Source organism: Chrysemys picta, chromosome 5, assembly GCF_011386835.1.
Source record: "Chrysemys picta bellii isolate R12L10 chromosome 5, ASM1138683v2, whole genome shotgun sequence".
In the NCBI taxonomy this organism is placed as follows: domain Eukaryota; kingdom Metazoa; phylum Chordata; order Testudines; family Emydidae; genus Chrysemys; species Chrysemys picta.
In genome coordinates, this window is record NC_088795.1 from 113,773,034 (window position 1) to 113,798,909 (window position 25,876).

The 25,876-nt window shown below is 40.7% G+C and overlaps 1 protein-coding gene across 8 annotated transcripts in view; it reads right to left on the reverse strand.

The window, feature by feature from the left end:
* Positions 1–346: 346 nt before the first annotated feature.
* Positions 347–25,876, reverse strand: part of CC2D2A (coiled-coil and C2 domain containing 2A) — a 124,035-nt gene continuing 98,505 nt past the window's right edge. For 5 of the 8 annotated variants that reach the window (XM_065597049.1, XM_008174123.4, XM_024110678.3 and 2 more), the window contains 10 exons: positions 20,573–20,749; positions 16,070–16,090; positions 14,508–14,711; positions 11,965–12,054; positions 10,638–10,751; positions 7,648–7,782; positions 6,025–6,147; positions 4,012–4,070; positions 3,274–3,451; positions 347–1,589 (listed from right to left, as the gene is read on the reverse strand). In XM_065597049.1, the coding sequence (XP_065453121.1) occupies positions 1,401–1,589; positions 3,274–3,451; positions 4,012–4,070; positions 6,025–6,147; positions 7,648–7,782; positions 10,638–10,751; positions 11,965–12,054; positions 14,508–14,711; positions 16,070–16,090; positions 20,573–20,749 (1,290 nt within the window). In that variant the 3' untranslated portion in view covers positions 347–1,400. The remainder of the gene's footprint in view (positions 1,590–3,273; positions 3,452–4,011; positions 4,071–6,024; positions 6,148–7,647; positions 7,783–10,637; positions 10,752–11,964; positions 12,055–14,507; positions 14,712–16,069; positions 16,091–20,572; positions 20,750–25,876) is intronic. The other 3 variants (XM_065597050.1, XM_065597051.1, XM_065597052.1) reach the window with 3 other exon arrangements.

Here is a 25,876-nt window from a genome sequence, read left to right on the forward strand (position 1 = left end):
TTGTTTTACTGCTCCCCAGTCACTTACTGCAGGATGCTTTGTCCACAGGGTGCAGCTCATCCCACCGCTCCCACCAGTTGTCACAGAGTCATGGGGCCAGTGCTCTGGAACTACTCCATACAAAGCCAGTCAGAATTGGGGTGTAGCATGCCGCCTCTCTCTGAGCATATTGTCACCAGGGCAAGAAGCTTACACAGCATCGACGTTCTGGGTCTGACCTCGGAGCATTCAGCATCCCCTTCCTCCCATGTGCTTCCTGCAGTGGGTCTGCTCGGATGGGGCTCCTGGGGAAGCCAAAGGACCCTGCACCCCAACTCCTGCAGTCAGCAGTGACTCTCAGCCAGCATGTAGAACAGAAGGTTTATTAGTTGACAGGAACACAGCATAGAACAGAGCCTGCTATCACAGAAATCAGTGACTTTAAGCCAAGTCCATCTTGGAGAGTCCTGAGCCAGACGGTCTGGACTCCTCCTCTTCCAGTCCCTGAAGCAGGTGGCCTAGCTTCTAGCAATCCGACCTCCGACACACCCATTGCTCCTCCTCCTCCTCTTTGTCCTGCTTCCCGGGTAAAAGATGTCACCTGGTCACAGTCCCTCCTGGGTCTCAGGTTACGAAGAGCACTGCCATAGGGTAGATGCAGACTGCTGGGCAGCCTCACCTGCCCTGAGGGCCGCAGCAAAAATCACACACCTAGTTCCCACCACCGAAATATTGGTGCAGTACACAGGGAAACCGAGGCACACAGTATTAGTATATGACAGTAAGACTCACATGTAACATAACAAGATGAATAAAACCCCACTTTGTCACAGTCTCTTGACTGAAGTAATTTCACTGGACAGAGTTTCGGAACCATCCACGTAGAATGCACACAGGTTGGTGTCAGCTGAAAGTGTGTAGGCAGAGTTCCTCCTTTAGGTGTTTTACCCAAGCTGTTGAGGCCATGCCCGGATGAGATGGAGGGGTGAAGCTATGTCTACAATTAACATTTTGGGGGGATATCTCCCACCCTAACAGCAGCTCAGAAAGTACCAGTGCTGGGAGGCTTAGTGGGTATAGGCTGCCAGTGTCTACTGGCATTTTTACCCTCAGAGCTGTGAACAAGCTGGAGAATGGCTCTGCTCCATACATAATGTTTCATAGTATACAGAGGCAAAAGCCAGCATGCACACAATCTCTTATATAGGCAAAAAAACCAAGGCCTGGAAAGCGCCTCAGAATATCTACAAAGGCAATGTCCAAAATACTACTATGCTTTTTCATCTTCACTGTTAGGGGATGTGAACAATACTCCAAACAATTCCCTTATGTACAATTGGATGCAATGTTTTTTTAAACCAAAGCATTTCTCTGACAAGGAGTTGCTGTCTCATTGTGTGCCTGTATTCCAGTATAAACTTTTATCTACTACGAACAAGTGAAGCAATGTAAATCCACACAGAGAGAACATTTTTGGGATAAGCATGGACGTATACTGCTAGAGCAAATTCTGCATTTGAAATATCGATGGTATGGACTCCGGTACTATGCACAGCTTCTATTAAAGGTTTCACTTCAGAAAATGGCATATGAATAGGAAATCCAGAAACCTGAGGGATTTAATGAAAAAAAATAAATTAGCGATAGTGAGAAATGACTGTTTCTCTCTCATTCGTTGAGGTATTGAATCAGACTATAAAGAGCTTTACACCAGGTAGGGAAAGTAAAAAAAGCTACAGCAATTATGGCTACTACCTGTAATTTCACGGTGGATGCAAGTTCAGCTTTTCTTTTAAGAGCACTTATTACTGGACTGAGACGAGAGTATTACATGCTGAATAACCTGCCTACTTCACATTAAAATTAATGCCCCCTTTCCAACTTCAAACTATGTTTAAGCAATGCACAGCTTCCTCAGTGGATGTTTAATTCCGGTCAGCCCTTTGGCCCTACTCCAAGACAGGCCCACTGCCTCTCTACTGTGACCACCCGTCTGCACCTGCTGTCTTCTAGAGCACCAATCAGTCAGTGGTGATGGCTTGTCCCTGAGCCCTAGTACTTGTCTGCTGCTGTCCTGCACTCCAGCTACAACATCCCCAAGCTGTACAACAACTGCAGAGTCAATTTCTAATTAAATATGCCATCTCAATAGCTGCCAACTGAATATGGTACAATATGATTGATAGCAATAAAAGCAATAGTGCATATTTGCAACCAACAGAGCCCCGCACTAACAGGAACCCTGAACCAACATTGGTTGGAGTCACAAACCTTTCAAATGAAATAATTTGTCAACTGGTTATCATTCATCTGAATTTACAATGATGTGGGGGCCAGATGATTTCTCCCCCCCACACACACACAGTTGCTAGAGTAGAGTGCACGTGGGTATGGTGATTCTGAGCTGAGAGGGTGGGAATGCTGTCTCTGCAGCATTTGTACCCACTTGCTGGTACTGTACAGAAGTTCCTTTGTCAGAGCTCTCAGAGGTTGGAGCTTGGAGGGGTGCGTGCTGGGGTAGAGTTGTTGACAGTGCTGCAGTCAGCCATCTTGTATGTTCAGCCACTGCCACTTGAAAACCAAACATCACATACCTAAAAATAATTTTTAGGACCCTGAGAGGCAAGACCATGCAGCTGCATGCTTGCAGTTCTGCTATCAAAATGGAAGGACGGTTTGGACAGCTGACGTTAGGTTTAGATGCCTCTGACATTTTATTATTGTTATGATGAGAAATGCTTTGCTAATAAGAAGAATGAATTGTTATTGGCTGTTGCTAGGAAAATTGTTAGCCTATTAGGGGCTATTATGAGTTATGTGCTTTGTTTAAAAAATTATAAAAAGTTTAGTGAGAAACTGCTTTGGAGCAGTCTGAGGAAGCTCTTCTTTGGGCAAGGATCTGACACTTAAAATTCCCAATCAGCTAAACAAAACAAAGGGCCCCCAAAAGCCTGGCTAAAAATCACTCAAAACCATTTCAAACTTTAATAAATATACATTTTCCAGAGCAGTGGAAAGAATCTCAACGTAGGCAATTCTGTTCTCCTAGAGCTGAAGTTCATTAGGGCTGGTTAGGTTGGTTGGTTTTTTTTTTTTTTTTTTGCTGCCTTCTAAAGCATTTACTATTGGCTGGTCTTGTACCAAAGGCCTAGCACCATACGACAATTCTTTGGATATTAGGTGACTTTCTGTTAATTAAACATCAGTGATTTGATTTACTAATGTAATATTGGACTGTGAGGAACATCTACTAGTTTCATTACACAAGCTCTACATGGGCATTCATTATAGTACCCTGTAATCTCCCAGCTGTTTTTGCAGTTCTGCCTGGTGGTCATCTTCTACAGCTTTTCCTTGGAACTGTTCCAGGAGAGGCAGGAAATGACGAAGCGTGGAGGTACAGTATCTGTTCCAACGAGTTAGATGCCTTGGCCTCCACTCCATAATCTTCTCTTTCAGTATCTTTTCAATCCTGCAGTAAAATATAGCTACTTGTTATAATTGCCTTACTGGTTGATTGTTCAAGGTGTGATTCTGGCTTCACAATTTTGGATGACTCGCTCAGCAAACAGAACTCAACCTTATTTTTCTAGACACGCTACCCAGGTTGCAGAAAGCACTGGGGATCTTAAGATAGTAAGTTCTCCACTGTTCCCAAGGCAGTTCAAAGATAAACACAACAGCAGTAACACCACAGTGTTCTGGTTTACAAGAAACCTTCCAAAAAAATCACATGCTGGAGGACTGATTTTTAAGATCTCCATGTGGCACTTGAACTTTTAATTCTTATTCTTACAATACATAGATACAGCGAAGGGAGAGACCACGCCTAGCTAAAGGGATCAAAAAGCCACTATGAGCATGCTTAATGGAGTGCCCGAGAAGTAGTTACACTTTTCCAATTGCAGCTCCTTACAATCTAGATTGGATGAGAAAGGTCTTTGGTGGTGAATCACACTGGAGAGCTGCTGCTGCTGCTGCTGCTCACAGTGTTTAATGGAGTTACATAGATATTTATAGAGGCAAAGTTACCTGCCCTGCAGTTCTAATGCAGCAGCCTTGTCTATACGCTGGTAAATTAATTCTTCAGGCTAATAAAAAAAAAAGAATTGATTAAAACATCACTTGGAATATAAGACTTCTTGTTATCAAAGATGAAAACACAGGACCATATTTTCCTCTCATGTGGGTTCACACCAGTTATTCCTGATTAACAAGGGTGTGAATGAGATCAAAATTAGGCCCATAATGTTTCACCATGTACTACATGAGGTCAGAAAAATGAATTACCGAAAAACAACATTTGGAAGTTAGAATTTTGTACACAAAGTTATTCTGTCCCTTCTGACAGTAGGTTTCAACTACGGATGTTTGTATGCTTGATTAGGTAAAGAGTGCAAGCTTGGGGTCGGACATTAAATGAACCTGGCCTGTTCACATTTTAAAGACAAATTTGACATTTTCCTTAGATTTCAGAGGATATATTATTTGGATTTCACTTGCGACTAAGCTAACAAAGGAATGTCACAAATCATATTTAGCTTCAGACCGTATGTGGGTGTTTTCAGGACAAGAGAGATTCATCCATTCGGAATGAAACCAGATCAATTATCAAATACTGTCACTTGATATATTGTCCGGTAGACTCCTGAGGGAATTCTACACCAAAACATAAAATATTGTGCACAGAATTTTTAAAAATTCTGCATATTTTATTTGTCAATATATAAATGTGGAGGCTCCAGCATGGCAGTAGGGAGCACAGGCCACTGGCTGCACAGAGGCGGGAGAGCACCAGCCACCCTCCCCTGGACATGGACTCAGCAGTGAGGCTGCACCCAACCCTGACATGGTGCAAGGGCCAGGCCTGCCCCAGAAACACGCTGGGGTCCTGCTCCTCTGGGCCAGTTGCACCAACATAGCAAGTGAGAGAGACAAAGTCTCACAGGCATGCCCAGCCCTGGTCCCCACTCAGGTGTGGGGTGAGAGGGTTCAGTGTGTGGCAATTTGGGTGTGGGGAAGATCTGGATGCACAGGCTTGTTGGGTGGGGGGGTTTCAGGTGCAGGGGGAATGGGACTCTTTAGGGGGGCTCAACAGGGGGGAGGATCTGAGTGGGGAGGGAGTCATGGGGGGGGTCTGGATACTGGGGGAGTGGTGGGGTGGGGTTCTGGGTGCAGCTGGTTGGGGCTCAGTGGGGTGGTCAAGTGCAGGGGAGCTTATTATGGTGGAGGTTCAAGTGTGGGGGGCTCGTTGGGGATGGTCTGGGTGCCAGATGCAGGGGGTCCAGATGCAGGAGGTAAGGCTTGGTAGAGTGGATGCAGGGGGCTCGGTGACGGGGTTGTGGGCTCACCAGGGTGTCTGAGTATGGGGGGGAGGTCCAGCTGAATGGGAGTTGGACTCCCCATACAGTAACCTCTCCCCCCCCATGGCTGAGGAGCAATGGGGGAAGCAAGCTGGGAGTGGAGGTTTCTGGGGGTGGGTCTGATTCTCCTCTGGCCCTGGCTGTTCCTTGCACAGGAAGATGAAGTCTCATCCTCCTCTGCCCCAATCCAGCTGGGACTAGCAGCTAAGCCTGCACAGGGTAAGAGCCACAGGCCAGAGCGTCCCAGCCCACAGTGATTTACTTCTATGGCAACTGCTCCAGGTGCCCAAAACTTTGCACTCACATTGCTGGGGAGGGGCATGTGACTGCTCTTGCAGTTTCCCTTTGCTTCCCTGTCAGAAATCATTTTTGTGCAAGGAAGCAAAGAAATCTGCGGGGGACATGAATTCTATGTGCACAAAATGGCCCAGAATTCACCCAGGAGTAAGTCTGTTAGGACCTAATCATTAAAGAGGTGTGGTTGGACTGCTGTACTAACCTAATAATAATAATAATGATAACAAATAGTTTACCCTTAAAGTGCAAGATAAAGACTTACACTCTAAATGAGAGAAACACTGCATATAGTGAATGAAGATTTCATGTCACACCTTCCATCCCTTAAAATATTCTAGTAATTGTTTTAAACTACAAAATGAATCTTAAGTTGGTACAATAATACCTGAACACTGGAGAGACCAGGGTATGGTAAGCTTTGTGAAAAGAAAGATTTCCATAATTTGGGTTTGCTGATGTCAAAATTTATCCTTACTGGGGAATCATATTGTTGAATATTAAACCAGATCTAAAAGAGAAGAACTTTGTTAATAGCAACAGCCATATATGTATCACATCTTTTCAATGCAAAGGTAAGACATAGGTCATCACCATATTCCAGAGCTACAGTAGGAGTTACCCATATAAATTCACATGAAACAAGAGTCTTCCTGTGTATTCAATCTCACCTCAATAACAGACCTCAAAGTGGCAATTCTTCAACAAAAAAACTTCAACAACTCTCCAACGTGAAGCTGCAAAACTGGACTTAATTTGCAAATTAGATACCATCAGATTAGGCCTGAATAAAGACTGGGAGTGGTTGGGTCATTACAAAACCTAAACTTAATTTCCTCAATACTAATTTCTCCCTACTGTTACTCACACCTTCTTGCCAACTGTCTGTAATGGGTCACTCTCTTACCACTTCAAAAGTTATTTTTCCTCCCTTGGTATCCTGCTGTTAATTGATTTATCTCATTAGACTAACTTAACACTTGGTAAACCACCCCATATCCTTTCATTATTTACACCTGCTCCTGTATCTTTTACTTCATGCATCTGATGAAGTGGTTCTAGCCCACGAAAGCTTATGCCCAAATACATTTGTTAGTTTCTAAGGTGCCACAAGGACTCCTCATTTTTTATTAGTATTCTATTGTTTAACAGTGTGATTACATTTTTTAATTAAATCCCGATTAATTTTTTTGAGTTAATCGCGTGAATTAACTGCGATTAATCGACAGCCCTAATTCTGTGTCATCTGCCAATTTTGCCACCTCACTGTTCATATTGTAAAAAAATCAATATCTATATTAAACATTATTCCTATATGCAACCATGGGGCCCCACTGTTAACTTTTTGCAATGGTGAAAATTGACTAATTCTACTCTTTGTCAAGGTCTCAGCCAATTTCCAATTTACCACAATACTTATCTTTCACCTCACGACTAGTCTTCTCAAAAGCCTCTCATGATGGACTTTGTCAAAAGCTTTCTGAAAGTCCTCCAAATAAATTGTTATTCTGTTCTCTGTTATTCATTATTTTGTTAACATGTTTGAAAATTTAGTAGTTTACGAGTCACAATTTTGCTTTGCAGAGCATGTTGATTTGCCTCTATCATATGCTGCTCTTCCTGCTGTTTGTCACAAAGTTAAGCAAATAAATTAAGCAAGAGTAGGTAAATTAAATCCTACAGTGCACAGTTTTTAGTTGGTTGGGTTTTTTTGCTTGTGTATGCTATATTTATATAAGTGGTTTATAATTTACGATCTGTTTAAACTATAGTAAAAATCTGTTTTATACAACAGTTAAAGCAGAACTTTTTAAGTTGCTGGAAACGTAATCCAAGAATGGCATAAATCACTATTTGATAACATGACCCACTAATATAAAGTGTATTGGCACTGATACAGGAACTCCTGATCCACTACGAAACAAGAGGTTAAGGGAGAGGATGACAAAGATAAGCACATTTTCTGTGTGTGCGAGAGGGTGAGAGAGAGAGAGAAGATGGAAACACTTACATTATCAAAGCTAATCAAACATCCCACACTTTGCAATGGACAGAAAGTATCAAACTGTCCATAACAACGTCCACTACTGGGATTCCAAATCACATACTGATTTTGCTCCCAAGTTAATACATATGCAGTTGGCCCCTAGGAAGAAAAAGATGGAAAAACATTTTTTAAAAGTTCTGCTAAGATAATATGTATTGTATTTTATTTGAAAAGGCAGTACCCACTTTATTATCGAAGCCACAGACAAATTGCACAATTGAACTATTTTTCTCTAGCTGGTTGGAGTAGTTTTCTTCAAACAGCCAACTCATCCAATTCAACAACCATAACCAATGTTCAAGTAACTCTAAGCCCCTAAAGTGGTGTGTAGTTTTCCTTTGGCTTAAATCAGGATTGCACAAATAACCCTTCCACCCCAGCACTTTAAAAACTAAAATAAAGAAGACACTTTCCTCTACATTTTCAAGTAAATGTAGTGCTGATTAAAGTTGTCATATTGAGAGCATAACAAACGGAAGTTCTCTATTTACCCACAGAACAATCATCGTGTAAGGGATTGGACTCACCCCTGTGGTGCCTCCTGCTGGTCGTCTCAGGAATTAGCTCTCTCAGCCTTGGAGCGCCCTCTGCAGGCCGGTGATCCGCCTTGCCACTTCTGGCCCCTGTGTCCCTCCCGGACCTGGTGCCCTGTTGTCTTGGGTGCTGCCCCTGGCAGTAACCCCTCATAGCTCTGGGTCTCCCCCTCCCAGGGGACCCACTATCCCCACCTTGCCTCAGTGTAAGGCTACTGCCAGTCACCAACTAGCCCCGTTCCCTGGGGCAGACTGCAGTGTAAGCCACTCCTCATCGGCAAGGTTGGGTTTGGACCTGCTGCCTTGTCCTACCCATGGGCTGCCCTCTGCAACCCCCAGTACCTATTTGCCTTTTGCTAGGCCGCAGCCTGGGGCTTTCCAGGCTGGAGCTCCCCGGCTCCTCTGCCTTTCCCCAACCCTGCTCCACTCGGGTACCCTGTCTCTAGCTCCCTGCATCCAGACCCTTCTCTCTCTGCAAACAGAGAGAGAGACTTCCTCTGGGCCCCTGGCTTACAGCCTTTTATAAGGACCAGCTGAGCCTGATTGGGGCATAGCCTAGCTGTGGCTACTTCCCCAATCAGCCTAGCTTTTCTCTGCCACAGCCCTTTCCCTGGCTGTTTTAAGCCCTTCAGGGCAGGAGCGGGGTAACCACCCCACTACACATGGCATGCTTTTCCACACTGCCCAGTCAGTGGGCCTGATCCTTGCGCTGGATGTCTGAGACTGTCAGCAAGAGTTTTATTAGTTCCCTACGAACTGGTCTGAGACTGTCAACTGATATCATAGAGGGTACTAATCAGCCTTCAGAGGAGTAATGTTTTTTGGTAACTACCAATTTGGGCCCGATTTGAACGAGTCTTACACAAATACACAAAGAAGTGCAGAGTTGAGGCTCAAACAAAGCTTTGTAGCATGTGTACTCCAGCATATAAAGTCACCAACTTTTAGGGGAACCCTACAATACCCTGGGCACAACACGGTAAATTATCAAGGAAGTTTTGGTATTCATTTTAACTGAGAGTCTCTCCTCATAGTCCTTTTTACAGAGACAGTTTCAGGTAAGGATCAGTAAGCATCTTTTTAGAAGTTATTTGAAAAAAATGTTTTTCCAATATGTAAAAAGTAGGTCTGTATGAAAGACTAATTAGCAAGGCAGCTGTGCTGCATATTGCATGATACACATTTGGCAGCCCCATAGCTTCCCAGAGCCCTGCTGGAATTGCATGCATTCCACCAGAGCTAAAGGGACTTCTCTGCAATAACTCTACAGCCCCACAAAGCACTACTGGGTGGCCTCTTTACCTTCTCTTTTACTACTCCCTGTTTCTGCTGGATCCCAGCAGAAGTGCTGGGGAAGTGCTGACAACATCAACAAGACAAAGAGCAAGGCAAGGCAGGACGAGGGCACTGGCCTTATCAATACCAGGCATCCCTCTGCTTTGCCACAAACCCCCATTCCCTGGCATGCACTCACATCAATGGACAGCTGCCCTGGATACCCCTCTCATTTACCTCTCCAGCACCCACCTCTCTCTCTCACACACAGCTGTCTTAAATATCTCTTTTGCTTATCCCAACAATCCCTCATACACAGCTAGTTGCCCCACCTTCCCCATGACTCATTAACCCTACCTGGACTTTCTGCGTTTCTGCCCTTTCCCTGGTAACATGGGCTTAATGTCCTGTTGGGGCTGTCATCATCAAGTTTTGACAAGATTAATTGGATTTTGAGTACTAGGATCTCTTCCTAATACTGCTGTACTTGAGAACAAACTAAAGGAATGAAATTCTGGGAATGGATTTCCCCAAACTCAGTTTTGTAGCTCTGCTTATGTTGAGGACCCATGTGTCTGAGGGTAGAATGCCTGTAATCTTCCTTCAGGGAGGCCCTCTAGGGCATTTATAGACAGTTTGGCCATTGGTCTTGAAACCTGGTAGTAGTGCTGGTTGCTTAGAAATCCGAGCACTTCAGTGGGACAAACATGACCCATGCTGCTGAAGGAATTTAACTGCTTTAGAATTAGAAGCCCTGAATCTCCAGTGCCTTTTACCTGGTGGAGTTATTTACACCTGTGCAAAGTGACTTCCAAGAGGATTTACAGGTAGACGACAATGGTGAATAAGGACAATGGAGAATAGTTCCCACTACTCACACACAGAAGCATGGATCCAGGAGTGGGGATCTATTAGATTTATACTGAACTAATGGAGAAATAAGATCGTAGAATGCCTGATACCAGAACAGGGTTCCAGTGGCACCAATTTTTAAACCCACACCATCATTACTTTAAAATCATGTCTGCAAGAGAAAATTCAGTCCATTTTTTGGAACATAATAATTTTTTACTTGTTTATGCTCTATTTATGTAAGCATTTGGATATTACATTCACATTCAAATCAAACAAAACCTACTATCTTACCTCAGGAATAGCATTTCCAATTATCAGCCAGGCTTTTTTTCCCATAGCAAGAAAGTAATTACACAAAAGTACAGCATGCTCCTCCTCATCACCAGCCAGAAGATCAAGAAATTGCTGATTGAGAAACAAACATTTCATTATTTACAAATAAACTGGGATATAGTTAATAATTCTGTTCCTAACTGAAACATTTAAGAATCTTTCCTAATATGCTGCCTCCAAAATTCTCCACTCAGATCGCCATTGTTTCATATGCAGAATGAGTGAAGAACAGGCGGTGGAGATCTGCAGAGTAGATTAGAAAATTTCACCATCAGAGTCAAATTCTGTCTACTGAGTCACACTGCAGATTTCCAGAAAATGTTTTGAGATGCTATCAATATACTGCATGGCTAACCTATGATCCACAGGAATTCTATCACTCTTCAGATCCGTGAATGTCTGCTTGTAATGGTGAATGCCCAATGGAAGTACAGTTTGGTTTAAAAAAAAAAAAAAAAAGAGTATTTGTATAAAAAAACGTAGTTCTCTGTTATAATCTAATAAGCATATTGAACGTAAATTATTCTGGCCTGGAGGCTTGCAATTCCTCAGATGTGTAGCCAGTAGGGAGTGGTCTACGTGCATCTGTTAGCTAAATCCATATACAGATAGCATGCAACGATAATGTGAACATAATACATTTCCTGGAGAATTCTGAGTCCATAAACCAATGAATGATTTAGAATGAAAAAGCCATTTTCAATTGTGACAGACCTAATCTTCCTCCAGTAATTTTCATGTTATTTCAAGGAAAACTGATCTTTGCTTTATACCACAATGTGAAAGTTTGAAAGGTGTGTGGGTATTTTATTTATTTCTAAAGGTACATTGCAACTTTGAAATGTAAAATGTTCTAATGCCAGCTTGCCATTAAGATTAATTTTTAATTATAGTTCACACTTGAGTAGTGCTCAATTCTAGTTATATATAGTTATATACATTTCAAAGTTGCAATGTACCTTTAGAAACCCATCAGGGGTGGCCAACCTGTGGCTCCAGAGCCACATACGACTCTTCATAAGTTAATATGCGGCTCTTTGTATAGGCACCGACTCTGGGGCTGGAGCTACAGGCACCAACTTTCCAATGTGTGTGTGGGGTGCTCACTGCTCAACCCCCGGCTCTGCCACAGGCCCTGCCCCCACTCCACCCCTTCCTGCCCCCTCCCCTGAGCCTGCCGTGCCCTCGTTCCTCCTCCCCATTTTCAATATTGCAAATGCAAATGACTAGAAAGAAAAATAACTCTCAACAGAAGAGGAACAAGAAATTCTAGGCCTTTACTTACATCTGATGTACTCCATAAGTCACAGATTCCAGCAAATGACACACTATCTGGCAAGAAAGGAATCAAAGCAACATATCGAGCCACCAACTCCTACAAACAAAAATAAAGCAAAGAGCATAGTCACATTCTCATTTACTATGTGGGATGAGAAAGGTATTATTTTTATTAGTCCTAACTAGATTTGAAACTTACTGCTGCTCCCACTCAAGTAGGGTGACCAGATGTCCCGATTTTATAGGGACAGTCCTGATTTTTGGGTCTTTTTCTTATATAGGCTCCTATTACCTCCCCACCCTCATCCTGATTTTACACATCTGCTGTCTGGTAAAATACCCATTGACTTCAATTCAGCAGGAACAGGTCCCTTTTTGGGACTTTTGTAAAGGCCTGAGCTGACTTTTTTGACTGGGAGTCAGATCAGAACCATAAACCATATGCACAGGTTTTTGTTTCTTTAAAGTAAAATGTACATTTAAGTTTATCTAATAATTTTTTGATAAGCTACTGAACATTTATTTCTAATATTTATAGATAATAAGGTATACTGACATATTAATTCTTCTGAGGCATGAGCTATATTTACAATTACATAAAGATCTAATAGCTGTTTTTTATTTTGCTGTTACATTCCTCTTTTGCCATTCATATGAATGGTTGCTGTTACATACTCATTCACAAATTCAAGGTTTCTAATACTGAGAACAACAATTTTGAAAACTGTTCTCCCAAGTTCCACTATTAGACCACCTCTAAGCTTTGGATGAGTTTCAAGTCTTAGGCCATGTCCACAATAGGAAATTGGTGTTTTTAACACATTAGCTAACACGTGTGAAAAGTACATCTTTCTCCTAGGAAAGAAAAAGCCTTAAGATGCATGATATATGTTGCCACAGAGCTTAAAACAAAATGAAGCAGCAAGGCATTTGGCTCATTTTCATGATTAATAAAACATGGAAAGTTAATGGAAAAGCACTAAATGCCAATTCTTATTAAAATGCAAATATAAAATGAAAGCTAAAGCTCTAATTTAATTCAGGATATATCTGACTTTGTTATTTTAAGGCTTTTAACACTGTTTTAACTCAAAATTTTTTAACTGAAGTATATTTGGTACCACCCCAAATCCTACACTGATTTCAGATCGATTTAAAAGTAAAGTGATAGTTTTTGCTCTGAATTATCTGTTTTGAACAGTATGGCTTATAACATGCCTTGAAACATAGGGTTTGATATAACCATTCCATTATGATGTCTTGTTTATATCTATAATATAGGACTGTTACAGACTTTTAAAAAGTATTTATTAAATATAACTGGGCCCTTGGGATTAAGAAAATTTGAAACATACAGATTATGGAAAGGTTAACTCAAGAGACGAAAGCTTCACCTTTAGTTTGCAAATTGGCAACCATTTTTTGTTTATGCTGAAAAGGATCTGAGAGCTCTTAGCTCTTCCCTTAGGCCACAATCAAGCAAACCTGTCTGGTTTTAAGATTAAGTTAGATAAATTTATGGAGGGAATGGTTTAATGGTAAAACATATTAGCCAAGGAATACCAAGCAATGGCAGGTAAATAGTATAATGGCTAACAGGGGTCAGGCTGGAGACTCTTGCCTACATGCTCGGGGTCTTACTGATCGCCATATTTGGGGTCGGGAAGGAATTTTCCTCCAGGGTGGATTGGCTGAGGCCCTGGAGGTTTTTCGCCTTCCTCCGCAGCATGGGGCAGGGATCACTAGCAGGAGGGTTCTCTGCCAATTGAAGTCACTAAAACACAGGATTTGGGGACTTCAACAGCAGAGTCAAGGGAAGGGGTAGGGACGGTTTTGTGGCCTGCAGCATGCAGGGGGTCAGACCAGATGATCATAATGGTCCCTTCTGACCTTGAAGTCTATGAGTCTATGAGTCTATGAGACTTCCATAGGAGATTCTTAATGTTATTCAAATGTTTAATGACTATGCTGAATCAGCACCTTACACCAACGGTAGGTTTATATTTCTGTTACCTATTTCCCCCTTTTGACAATATTTGTTCAATTTTTTCATCCATGCCCCTGCTGCCTGCTATGACTTAGTTTCCTACTCTTTGCAGAATTGCCATTGTTTAACTGTACATCCTAATTCGCCTGAGCTATATACCTAATACTTGTACTGCAACTTTCTTATACAGGATGTTTGTTAAAGGTGGTGTTTTATTGGTCTCTCTCTCTTTGTTTCTCTTCCATTTTCTTTTGTTCTTTGTCTTTTAAACATATTTAATTCTTATAGTACTTATTTACAGGCAAATTTACATCTGCCAGATTTTGAAATACGATAGGTTTTTATTTTGTCCTTTTCTAACAGATGTCGTGCAGTATCTTATCGTTCATTTACTTTATAACATGAATATTCAATATTTCTTTACTTTGTATCCATAGATTTCCTTCCTTGAAATCTAAGTTTTTGTACAAACATAAAAAATAACGCGCACACATACACGCAGACACAGAGTCTTAAGTTTATGTCTTGTGAATTGAATTGTCTTTTCTAAATAAAATACTTACTGCTGCTGCCTGAGAATTATTAGGATGACCATTAAGGAGCTCCTGTGGTGGGTTCAGAGGTTTGATATATCTGGTAATAAAAACTGTTTTCCCATTTATGTCAACTACAGTTGTCAGGCATTGGCGGCTTGGAAACTTCAATGCACATTCAGCCTGATACTTTTCTGCTGCTTGGAGCAACTTCTCATCTTCTTGGGTATCAAACTTCAAAAGATAGTACAACTTGTATAAAAATACAGTTTTAACCATATAGTTTGGACTTAATTCTCCACTACCTTGTAATCTGTGCAGTTATTTTACACCTACACAAAGTGAATGCAAAGTGGATGTAAAATTCTGGTCTGATATCATTTAAAAAACTTAGCATTCTCTTTACACAGGTGTAAATTTAGTTGTAAGGTAGTGGAGAATCAGGCTTTTTGTATTTACATTTATATATGCACTCCCACATACACAAACACACACATATATGTTGTACATAATAAGCATGATTGTACAGTCTTTACTCAGGCATTGAAAGTTCAGTGAAAGTTTTGCCTTAGTAAGGACTGTTGGAATGGACACATATCACCGTGTCATTCAACAGTGCGTAACTATGATCAGACACTTCAAGGAACTGAGTCTTATTTATAGTCGCAAAACAATAACTACATTAAAACAACAATCGGGGTAAATTCTCAAAATGTCTGTCGGATTTATGATGCACAACTCCCACTGACATTAATGGGAGTCACATGGCTAAATCACTGTGCAGTGCTGAAAATTGATACAAAAAATGGACTAAGACATATTTATAAAAGCAAGTTATCCTTCTAGTTCAGGCTTGCCTAGCAGTTAAAGACTTTAGGTGTGGTTTTCAAAAGCCCAAATTGAAAGTCAATGGAACATGTGCTCTTAAGTCACTTAAGTATTTTTAAAAAATCCTACCCTTCATCTATAAATGAATATTGTTGATTTTGTACGTTTGTCCTAGGTACAATACAATTTTATGGTTATTTTCTGTTTTTTTTTTAAACTAAGGCCACTTTACACCACTCTGGCAGCATAAAGGGGCCTTAAAGTGTGTATAAATATTTTACATTTTTTTAAGGTGCCTGAATGTTCCTGAGAATTCAGGCCTTTAACTCAAAGTAATGCGTGGTTTAAAAACAACCCCTTCATTGTGTTATCCTGTTCCCCAAGCCTCCCCAAGTTGGGATTGCCATGCACTGCTCAGTAACAAGCCATCCAAGCCAATAAAGAAGGCACCTCTTATGATGATCCTTCTCAACCAAAAATGGTGACTACAGTATGGAATTTGTGTAGTGATGCTTATAGTTTCAATTTTTAAATATAAAATAGTGATTTCTTGCAAAATATTATTAATTAAATGATACCGATCTAAGATACTATGTCAGTATAAAAGAGTTTGCATGCTACATATAGTACATATATGGTCAAACACAGATGAAGAACTGCTGCCATTAAAGGTAGTGGGAAAAGTTGCAGAGGAAGAACAAAATGAATCCTAAACAGTAAATAGCAATATCTGTTGATTAATTTAAAAATCACATATGTTGTACCTTCTTAAGCATTTCATTCATCTATAGAGAGATTTAGGAAGGCCAAAAAGAAAGAAAAAGATAATAAATAAAAGAAGGAAAATGTATTAAAAATCAAATTGAGAAGCTTAAAGCAATCTGTAGACATTTCAAGCTACTTAGCTACAGCAGGAAAGCGTAGAAACATTAACAAAAGGGGAAATATTCAAGTACTTTTTTCATTTTATACTGAAAAATTTCTATATTAAAGAGGTTTAAAAGAAACAAAAGATGGGGATTGTTTACATCCCGATTTATGTACCCAAGATGCAGCTTTTAAATAGCCACTGCTGAAAGAGTAAGAAAAGGAAAAATCCATACCGCTTTTGTAGTGAAGCAGATTTCTCTCTTATACACTGTATTAGGTTTAATTTCCATAAATGAATTTAGTGTTCATGAGAAAAGTGCTGGCAACTGAGTCCTGGAGACTGACGTCCCCAACTGATCCACAAAAAATGGGAACAGCACAGATAATTCTAGTGCAAGTTTTCCCACACTACCCCATGAATGAGTCTCAGCTATGACCTGGAGGGACTTCCAAGGACTACTTTAGACCTGACCCTTCAATCCTTGCTCTCTCTTCTAAGTTTGACAATTATGCTGGTGATATGTGATGTGGATACCTGTTCACAAGGAACTGGACTCCATGCAATTCATACAGATCACCAAACAGCCACTGGCAATTCCCAACCCTCGTGCCCCCCCCTCCCCCGCGGCCGTCCACTTGCTGAATAGAGCTGGACTTGTAATGATAACCTCTAGGGCAGGACCCTCTATTCACTGAAATCAACGAGCACTGGATCAGGCCCTACATCCCATTTGCAATACTTTGAACTATTTGGCTCTCCTACATACACAATCTGTAAATTAAACATTTGAAATGTGTAGGAATTACACTACATTTAGGGGGGGTCACTTTCAATACAAAATGCAATTGTGGTTCTTTTATTTGGTCAAAAAAGTCAGAAGACAAGCACATGAAAATTTATGAACTTGGCATACTCTGTTGTACATAAAATTTAACAACAAAATGTCCACTGCATGCTATAGAATAATCTTCAGTTTAATTTGTTCCTTTCCTTATGAGCCTCTTTCAACACTGTAGATTGTTTTATTGTTTTCCATTTACTATCCCACTCTTTTAAAATTGGATTATATGAAACCACACAGAATGTTTGTTAAAGTAATAATCTAGTTTGAATCAGTCTAAGTTAAATAACATTATACATAAAAAAACTTTTGTTTACTAGCTACAAGTTACAATATTTCAATTGTCTTAGATATTAAATAGACTCAAAGGCAGATGCCGTTGATTAAAGTCTAGCTCCGCTGAAGTCAATGGTAAAACTCCCACTGACTTCAGTGGGGCCAGAACTTCACGTCAAATACACAGCAAAAGTACTGGTGCAAGAAATTACTGAACCCCGTTTGTCACACCGATCCTCTCTTTTTCTGCTATACTTAATTCTTCAAATGTTAGCAAATAGAAAATCTACATTGATAGTTTCCTTACCTCAGTAGCATTTCTCTCTTCTAGTATTAGTTACAATACACTTTAGTGGCACAGAATAATTATGCTACAATTTAGTTTTGATAACTAGTGTTCTCTGACACTGAGAAAAGGATTCTCACATTCTATCTTGTCTATCTGTTCTTTATGTCTGATAAAGTCTTTGCTGCATCTTCACAGTGGATGATATTTCATTCCCTTTCTAGCTCTTACATCTGGCATTCTGACCAGGGACAACTAGCTAATACTATATCTATAATCAAAGAAAACAAATGAAGTCAGTGAGAAAGGACTTATCAAAAATGTAAACTTTTCTATTACATAAAGTGTGCAATTTGGTCTGTAACAATGTTATAAACACAGGGCCAACATTTCAGAATTTCATGCATTACCATCACAATAATATGTACTATTTTGGTAATTGGCCATGAAAATTAATATGTGCACAAAATTATAAAATTTGGCCACAATTTCTTTTAATAACAGAAATATCAAAATTCATAATTATATAGTCTATGATATTTAACAATGAACTCTGAATTTCATTTATCAAGAAATACCTTTAGACAGGAATTTATTTGAATTGTAACTATTTTTCATTCTGAAAAAATATTGGCGACAGGTATATATATATATATATATATATATATATATATAAAAAGGTCAATTTTTTCCCGTAAAGCTTACAACAATTTCTCTCTGCAGTTAATTATTGTATATAGAATAGAACTGTGGAAGTGACCTGGTATATTAATGATGCTTCAAGGCTGTTGTGTAAATCTTTACAGCTTCATATATTAGTGCTAATTTGCCATGTCACTAAGCTAATTAACATTGAATTTACCCATGAAAGAACAAATTTACAAATCATGTTTCCCTTTCTTTGTTTTCCACGGCATTACATTGCAACAATTCTCATAGCACACTGGACTATGACCAGTACTGAACAAACAATATGAAATTATGAGACTGTAATTCCATAAGAGGGAGAGCAAAGTTTGCTTTAGTTGTTTATGCAATGATCAATGCTCTAAAAAATGAATTATACTTCCAGAGTTCAAAATTTGCTTAGTTTTAATTTTGTATAATACATAGATATGATCCCTCCTCCCCAACTCCTCTTCATCTTCAAATAAACTGCTACTGGAGCAGTTAAGTCAGGGGTTCTCAAAGTGGGAGTTGGGACCCCTCAGGGGGGTCACAAGGTTATTACATGGGGGGTCGTGAGCTGTCAGCCTCCACCCCAAACCCTGCTTTGCATCCAGCATTTATAATGGTGTTAAATATATAAAAATGTGCACTCAGAGGCTTGGTATGTGAAAGGGGGCACCAGTACAAAAGTTTGAGAACCACTGAGTTAAGTCCAAAGCAAAATACGAGAAGCTGCTGTTTGTGCAGAAGCAACATGGATAAATCCTGACTGACTGTATCTCAGAGTATGTCTACACAGCAAAAGCTGTGCACAAAATAGCATACCCACGCTAGGGTGAACCCAGCTAATGTGAATAACAATAGCAGTGAAGACAGCGTATCGTGGGCAGTACATGCTCATATGCACCTTAGGTATGTAGTCAGCTCACTAGCCCACTCTGAAGCCTGTGCTGTGCTGTCTTTACTGTCATTGTTACCCCTACAACTGGATTTAAGCTAGTTTGGCCATGCCTGGATAGGCTAGCTTTTGCTGTGTAGACATACCCTGAGAATGAATTGCATAAGGGTACAAGAAGTGACGAGATTTTGGGAGAGGGGTTGTTTTTTGAACACAGACTTTTTCTGTTGTTGCACAAGCATGTCTTTTTAGTTTGGTGAAGGAAGTAAAAGAACTAGGTCAAGAATGAAAAAAAAACTCCTACTTAGAAATATCTTCAAGAGATTTACAGGACAGGAGATGACATTAATACGAATGGCATAATATAATAACTAGTGAACAGCAAATAATGCAAGTTTTGAATTAATTCACTTTGTATCCCTTTTGTGTTCTCTTTCCCCAAATACTTGTGTGATCAAGTTTTACTAGCAAGAATGCTTGTGGGAAGCAAATGTTAAGCTTGTATGTTCAAATACTTATGGAATGTGAAAATTAAACTTATTTTTAAATGAGCATTTTAACCAGAAAACTGATGAGTCACCCTCATCTAGGTGAGGGAAACATACAAAATCATCTGAAATATGTGTTCAATCTCAACTAAGCAAGACAGCTCAAATTATGATTAAGAAGCCAGAGACATTATTACACTTGCAAAAAATGTCATGTAATTATGAATAACAAAATACATAAGAGAAAACAGATCTGTTTGTACATAGTCTGTGAAGAGAAAAAGAGATTAAATTTATTAAATAAATTATACATCACAAATTGTTCACTCAGATCTACTATATAATGCACCTCCCAAGTTTGCCTGAGTGTTTGAATATCCATTTTTTAAAAATAACCCAATTCTGTTAAAGATAAATCAGAAAGCAAAGATTTCATTACAATTTAAAAACAAAATTGTTTTAGCGTTATTTTTAAATTATAAAAAATACATGCAAGTGCTCAGAAACACTAATACTGGTCAGTTAAAAATTACTGAATCAAGTTTAATTCAAATGCAGGTTCTCAAACTGTGGGTCGGGACCCCAAAGTGGGTCGCAACCCCATTTTAATGGGGTCACCAGTGCCAGCATTAGACTTGCTGGACCCAGGGCTGAAGCTAAAGCCCGAACTCCTCTCCCACCCAAGGTGGCGGGGCTCAGGCTGCAGCCCCCTCTCCTCCTACCCGAGGCAGTGGAGCTCGGTCTCTGCCACCCTTCCGGGGTCACGTGGTTGTCAGAAGGGGGTTGCGGTGCAATTATGTTTGAGAACTCCTGTTTCACTTTTATAGTGTAACTCAGTCAAGATCTGTATCCATGTTATATACCATATTAAAATTACTTATTTACACGCATATCAAGAATCTTGGCACCAAAAGCAAAATTTGAAAGGTGTTAGTTACCTTTTCCCGAACTGGATCTCCAGGAATAAGCTGTGGTTCAATAGTAATAAACAGTGTTATGTAGGACCCCTCACTCAGACTTCGGACAGAATCATATCCTCTCTCATTTCCTAGGTTCTTTTCTTTACCGTAGCCAAGGAGTACTGGAGGAATATCTATCTTAAATGTGCCATCAATCTATGAAGTAGACAGAGAAATATTAATCCATACACATCAATCATTCATGACCAATAATGATAATAATTTCAAAATAAAAAAAAAAATGCTTCCTCAAGTTTTAGCATTCAGAAAGGCCGTGTCGCCAATGCCAACACTGCTCTTGGCTCTTCCACCTGAATCCAGACAGAGAACCCAACCATGGACGCCTCTAGCCAGGTCCTGCTGTGGATTTGCAGAGACTGTTGTCTGCATTTTCTTGTCACAGAAAATCAGGATGGGAAAACCATCCAGTGTGAGAGGTACTCACTGGTAGAATCTCTCAGGAAGCAGGTGCGAGAGCTACAGGAGGAAGATGAAGAGCATCCATGTACAGGAAGAATTAATTGAAAACGTGCTCCTGGATACCTCTACATTTGAGGAAGAAATCCAGCTGGAAAGGACTGAGATAGCAGTACCAGGGGAGGAGGAAACTGCTGCTCTTCACAGGGAGGAACCTGGCTGCTCAACCCTGCTTCCAACCTACTGTCCACAGAGATACCATTGTGCTACCCTGGCAACAAGAGATGAGGAATCTCCCCCAAATGTGGAGGAGGAGAAGCCATGTACCCCCAAGCAGGGAGGATCATGGCCACCACTCCCAAGAAGAAACATAGGGTAGTGATTGTAGGTGACTCCCTTCTAAGGAGGACGAAGTCACCCATCTGGAGGCCTGACCTGGCATCCTTGGAGGTGTGCTGCCTGCCAGGGGCCCATTATCCAAGACATTCTGGAAGGACTGACGAGGATCATCCGCCTTCTGACTACTACCCCATCCTGCTCTTCCATGTGGGCAATAGTGATACTGCAAGACATGATTCTGAGCAGATCAGAAGTGACTACAGGACTCTAGGAGGGTGAAGGAGTTGGGAGCCCAGGTCGTATTCTCATCGATCCTTCCAGTCAAGGGTAGGGGCCCGGGCTGAGATGGACACGTCCTGGAGGTAGATACATGGCTGAGTGAATGGTGTCACCAAGAAGGCTTCAGCTTCCTCAACCAAGAGATCCTGTTCCGAGAAGAAGTACTGCTGGGGTCCACCTATCATGGAAGGGGAAGAGTATCTTTGGACATAGACTGGCTAACCTGTTGAAAGTCTCTGGGTAAGGATAAAAGGGGTCAGAAAACAAGGGTGATGTCATGGTAGGTGTCTTCCATAGACCACCTAACCAGAAAGATGAGATGGATGAGGCTTTTTTTAAACAACTAATAAAATCATCCAAAACACAAGATGTGGTGGTGGGGGGGGGACTTCAATTACTGAGATGTGTTAGGAAAATAATACAGCGGGGCACAGATTTTCAAACAAGTACTTGGAATGTACTGGCGACAACTTTTTTTTCTTTATTAACAGAAGGTGGAGAAGCGACTAGCAGAGAGACTATTCTGGATTTGATTCTGACAAACAGGGAGGAACTAGTTGAGAATCTGAAGGTGGAAGGCAGCTTGGGTAAAAGTGATCATGATTTTAAGGAATGGTAGCATGGAAAACAGCAGAATAAAGACAACTGACTTCAAGATGGTAGACTTTAGCAAATCAAAGAACTGGTAGATAAGATCCCATGGGGAAAAAGAGTTCAGGAGAACTGGAAGTTTTTTAAAGAGACATTATTAATGGCACACAATTGCAAACTATACCAATGCACAGGAAAGCTAGGAAGTATGGTAAGAGGGCCCCCTAGCTTAACCAAGAGAACTTCAGTGACCTGCAGCTCAAATAAGAATCATACAAAAAGTAGAAACTATGTTAAATTACACAGGATGAATATAAAAACAATATAAACATGTAGGAACAATTAGAAAGGTCAAGGCATAAAACAAGATTAAACTAGCTAGGGATGTAAAGCGTAACAAGAACGCATTTTACAAATACACGAGAAGCTAGAGGATGACCTAGGCCAGAGTAGGCCCATTATTCAATGAGGAGGGAAAGGAAATAACAGAAAACGCAACAATGGCTGAAGTGTTAAATGTTTCAGTTTTCACCAAGAAAGTTAGCAGTGACTGGATGACTAACATAGTGAACATCAGTTTAAATGGAGTAGAATCTAAGGTTAAAATAAGAAAAGAACAAGTTAAGAATTACTCAGAAATATTAGGTATCTTCAAGTCAGCAGGGCCTGATGAAATACATCCGAGAATACTTAAGGAACTGTCTGAAGAGATCTCTGAGCCATTAGAGATTATCTTTGAGAACTTGTGGAGGATGGGAGAGATACTTGAGGACTAAAAAAAGGCAAATATAGTACCTATCTGTAAAAATAGGAATAAGAACAACCCAAAGAATTATAGACCAGTCAACTTAACTTCAAGTGCCTAGAAAGACAATGGAGCAAACAAACAAACAATCAATTGGTAAGCACGTAGAAGAAAATAAGTAACAGTCAACATGGATTTATCAAGAACAAATTATGTCAAACCAATTTAATATCCTTCTTTGATAGGGCAACAAGCCTTGTGGATAGGGGGAAGCAGTAGATGTGATATATCTCGAGTTTAGTAAGGCTTTTGATACTGTCTCACATGACCTTCTCATAAACAAACTAGAAAAATATAGCCTAAATGAACCTACTATAAGGTGGGTGAACAACTGGCTGGAAAACCATACTCAAAGAGTAGTTATCAATGGTTCACAATCAAGCTGGAAGGACATATTGAGTGGGGTCCTGCAGGGATCTGTCCTGATTCTATTCAATATCTTAATAAGTTATTTGGATAATGGTATAGAGAGTATACTTTAAGTTTGCAAATGATACCAAGATGGGAGAGGGGTACGTAAGCTTTGGAGGACAGGATTAGAATTCAAAATTATATTGACAAGCTGGAGAAATGGCCTAATCATAGAATCATAGACTTAAAGGTCAGATGGGACCATTATGATCGCCTAGTCTGACCTCATGCCCAACACAGGCCACAGAATCTCACCCACCCACTCCTGTATCAAACCCCTAACCCAGTGGTTCTCAAACTAGGGCCGCCGCTTGTTCAGGGAAAGCCCCTGGCAGGCCGGGACGGTTTGTTTACCTGCTGTGTCCGCAGGTTTGGCATAAAGGACAAAGCAGACCCAAATGTCCCTTAGTTCCTTCGCCATTACAGAATTCCAAAGCTAAAGGATTCAGGAGTAGCAGGGAAGGAAGGCAGGTCATGGGATCCACATGAATAAAACATTTTAAAGAAACTGTAAATAACTTTCTTTCTACTTTGGAGTATTTGTCTATGGGGATCACACTCTAGATGATTGGTTAGCAGTCATCTCCTCAAGAAAGTGGCTGGCAGAAGTCCTATCGGACCCTAAGGCTTCAGCACTGCTGTACAAAACTAGACATCAGATCTAGCAGCCCAAACCAGAGAGTAGTCATGTGTAAACATGTACACTAATCTCCATGTAGCTACCCTTTAAATCTCTGAGCACAGGAACATTCTTCAAGCATGCAGAAGTGGTAACTTCGGCGCTGGCTGACAGTGCTCTAATATGAGGGTAGTAATTTAGTTACCTCACAGAAAATCTTTATGCAATTAAACACCCATTTTGAGAGACTCTGGCTTGAAATAGCCAGTCCTCTAGACCTGTCCCCAAAGCCTACAAAAAGTCTGAGTGACTTGAAAAAGGGTTTGTTCTGTGGAAGTAGTAAAACAGTACCCTCAACACACCAAGTGTGTGAAGTCTAGCCTCCCAGTACTTGAATGAGGCTTAGGGGAAAAGATGAATGGACTCATGAAGGTGAAAGTCTGAAACAACTTTAGGTAAGAAGGGGTAAGGTCTGCAAGGTCTCTGGTGTAAGTCACGTTGAGCAGTCCAGATAAAAAATATTTTTTACTTGGATCTATATGTCAGCCTTGTAGCAGGCCTTCATGATGTAAACTAGAATGTCCTGCACTTCAGAGCAGCAACTTCTATCCATAATGCTCAGCCAGCTAACATCCAAGCTGTCTGATGCGGCGATGAAGGATCCATGTGAAGGACCTGCCCCTGATCCTGGGAAATAATGCCTGAAAGGTTTGGAAGTGTGATTGGAGGCTGCGTTGACAGGCACATCAGTTCCAAGTACCAAAACTGTCAAACCCATGCTGTTGCTATCGGTATTAGTAAGGTTTTGTTCTGTCTCACTTTTTTGAGGACTGTGGGGAGTAGCGGAATCAGTGGAAAATCATATATCAGGTCCCTCTTCCAAGGATTCAGGAATGCATCCAAAAGGAAACCCAGACTCATCCCTCCAATGAAGCAATACAGTTGGTACTTCTTGTTCATGCTGGTAGCACAAAGGTCTGCAGTGGAAAGTCCCACTTGAGTAAGATTTATAGGAAGACAGAATCTTTGAGAGCCCATGTCAAGGTTCCTTCCCCACTCTGAACTTTAGGGGACAGATGTGGGGACCTGCATGAAAACCTCTAAGCTTAACTACCAGCTTAGATCTGCTTTTGCTGCCACCACCCAAATAGTTTGAGTCATTTGGGAAACTCTGTCTTCCCCTCAAAAACCTTTCCCTCCCTGGGTAGCCTTGAGAGACTCCTCCACCAATTCCCTGGTGAACACCGATCCAAACCCCTTGGATCTTAAAACAAGGAAAAATCAATCAGGTTCTTTAAAAGAAGCCTTTTAATTAAAGAAAGAAAGGTAAAAATCATCTCTGTAAAATCAGGATGGAAAATAACTTTACAGGGTAATCAGATTCAAAGAGCCCAGAGGAACCCCCTCTAGCCTTAGGTTCAAAGTTACAGCAAACAGAGGTTTGTTTACCTCTAGCAAAAGGTACATTTACAAGTTGAGAAAACAAAGATAAACCTAACACGCCTTGCCTGGCTGTTACTTACAAGTTTGAAATATGAGAGACTTGTTCAGAAGATTTGGAGAGCATGGATTGATGTCTGGTCCCTCTTAATCCCAAGAGCGAACAACCCCCAAAACAAAGAGCACAAACAAAAGCCTTCCGCCCACCAAGATTTGAAAGTATCTTGTCCCCTTATTGGTCCTTTGGGTCAGGTGTCAGCCAGGTTACCTGAGCTTCTTAACCGTTTACAGGTAAAAGGATTTTGGAGTTTCTGGCCAGGAGGGATTTTATAGTATTATACACAGGAGGGCTGTTACCCTTCCCTTTATAGTTATGACAGCC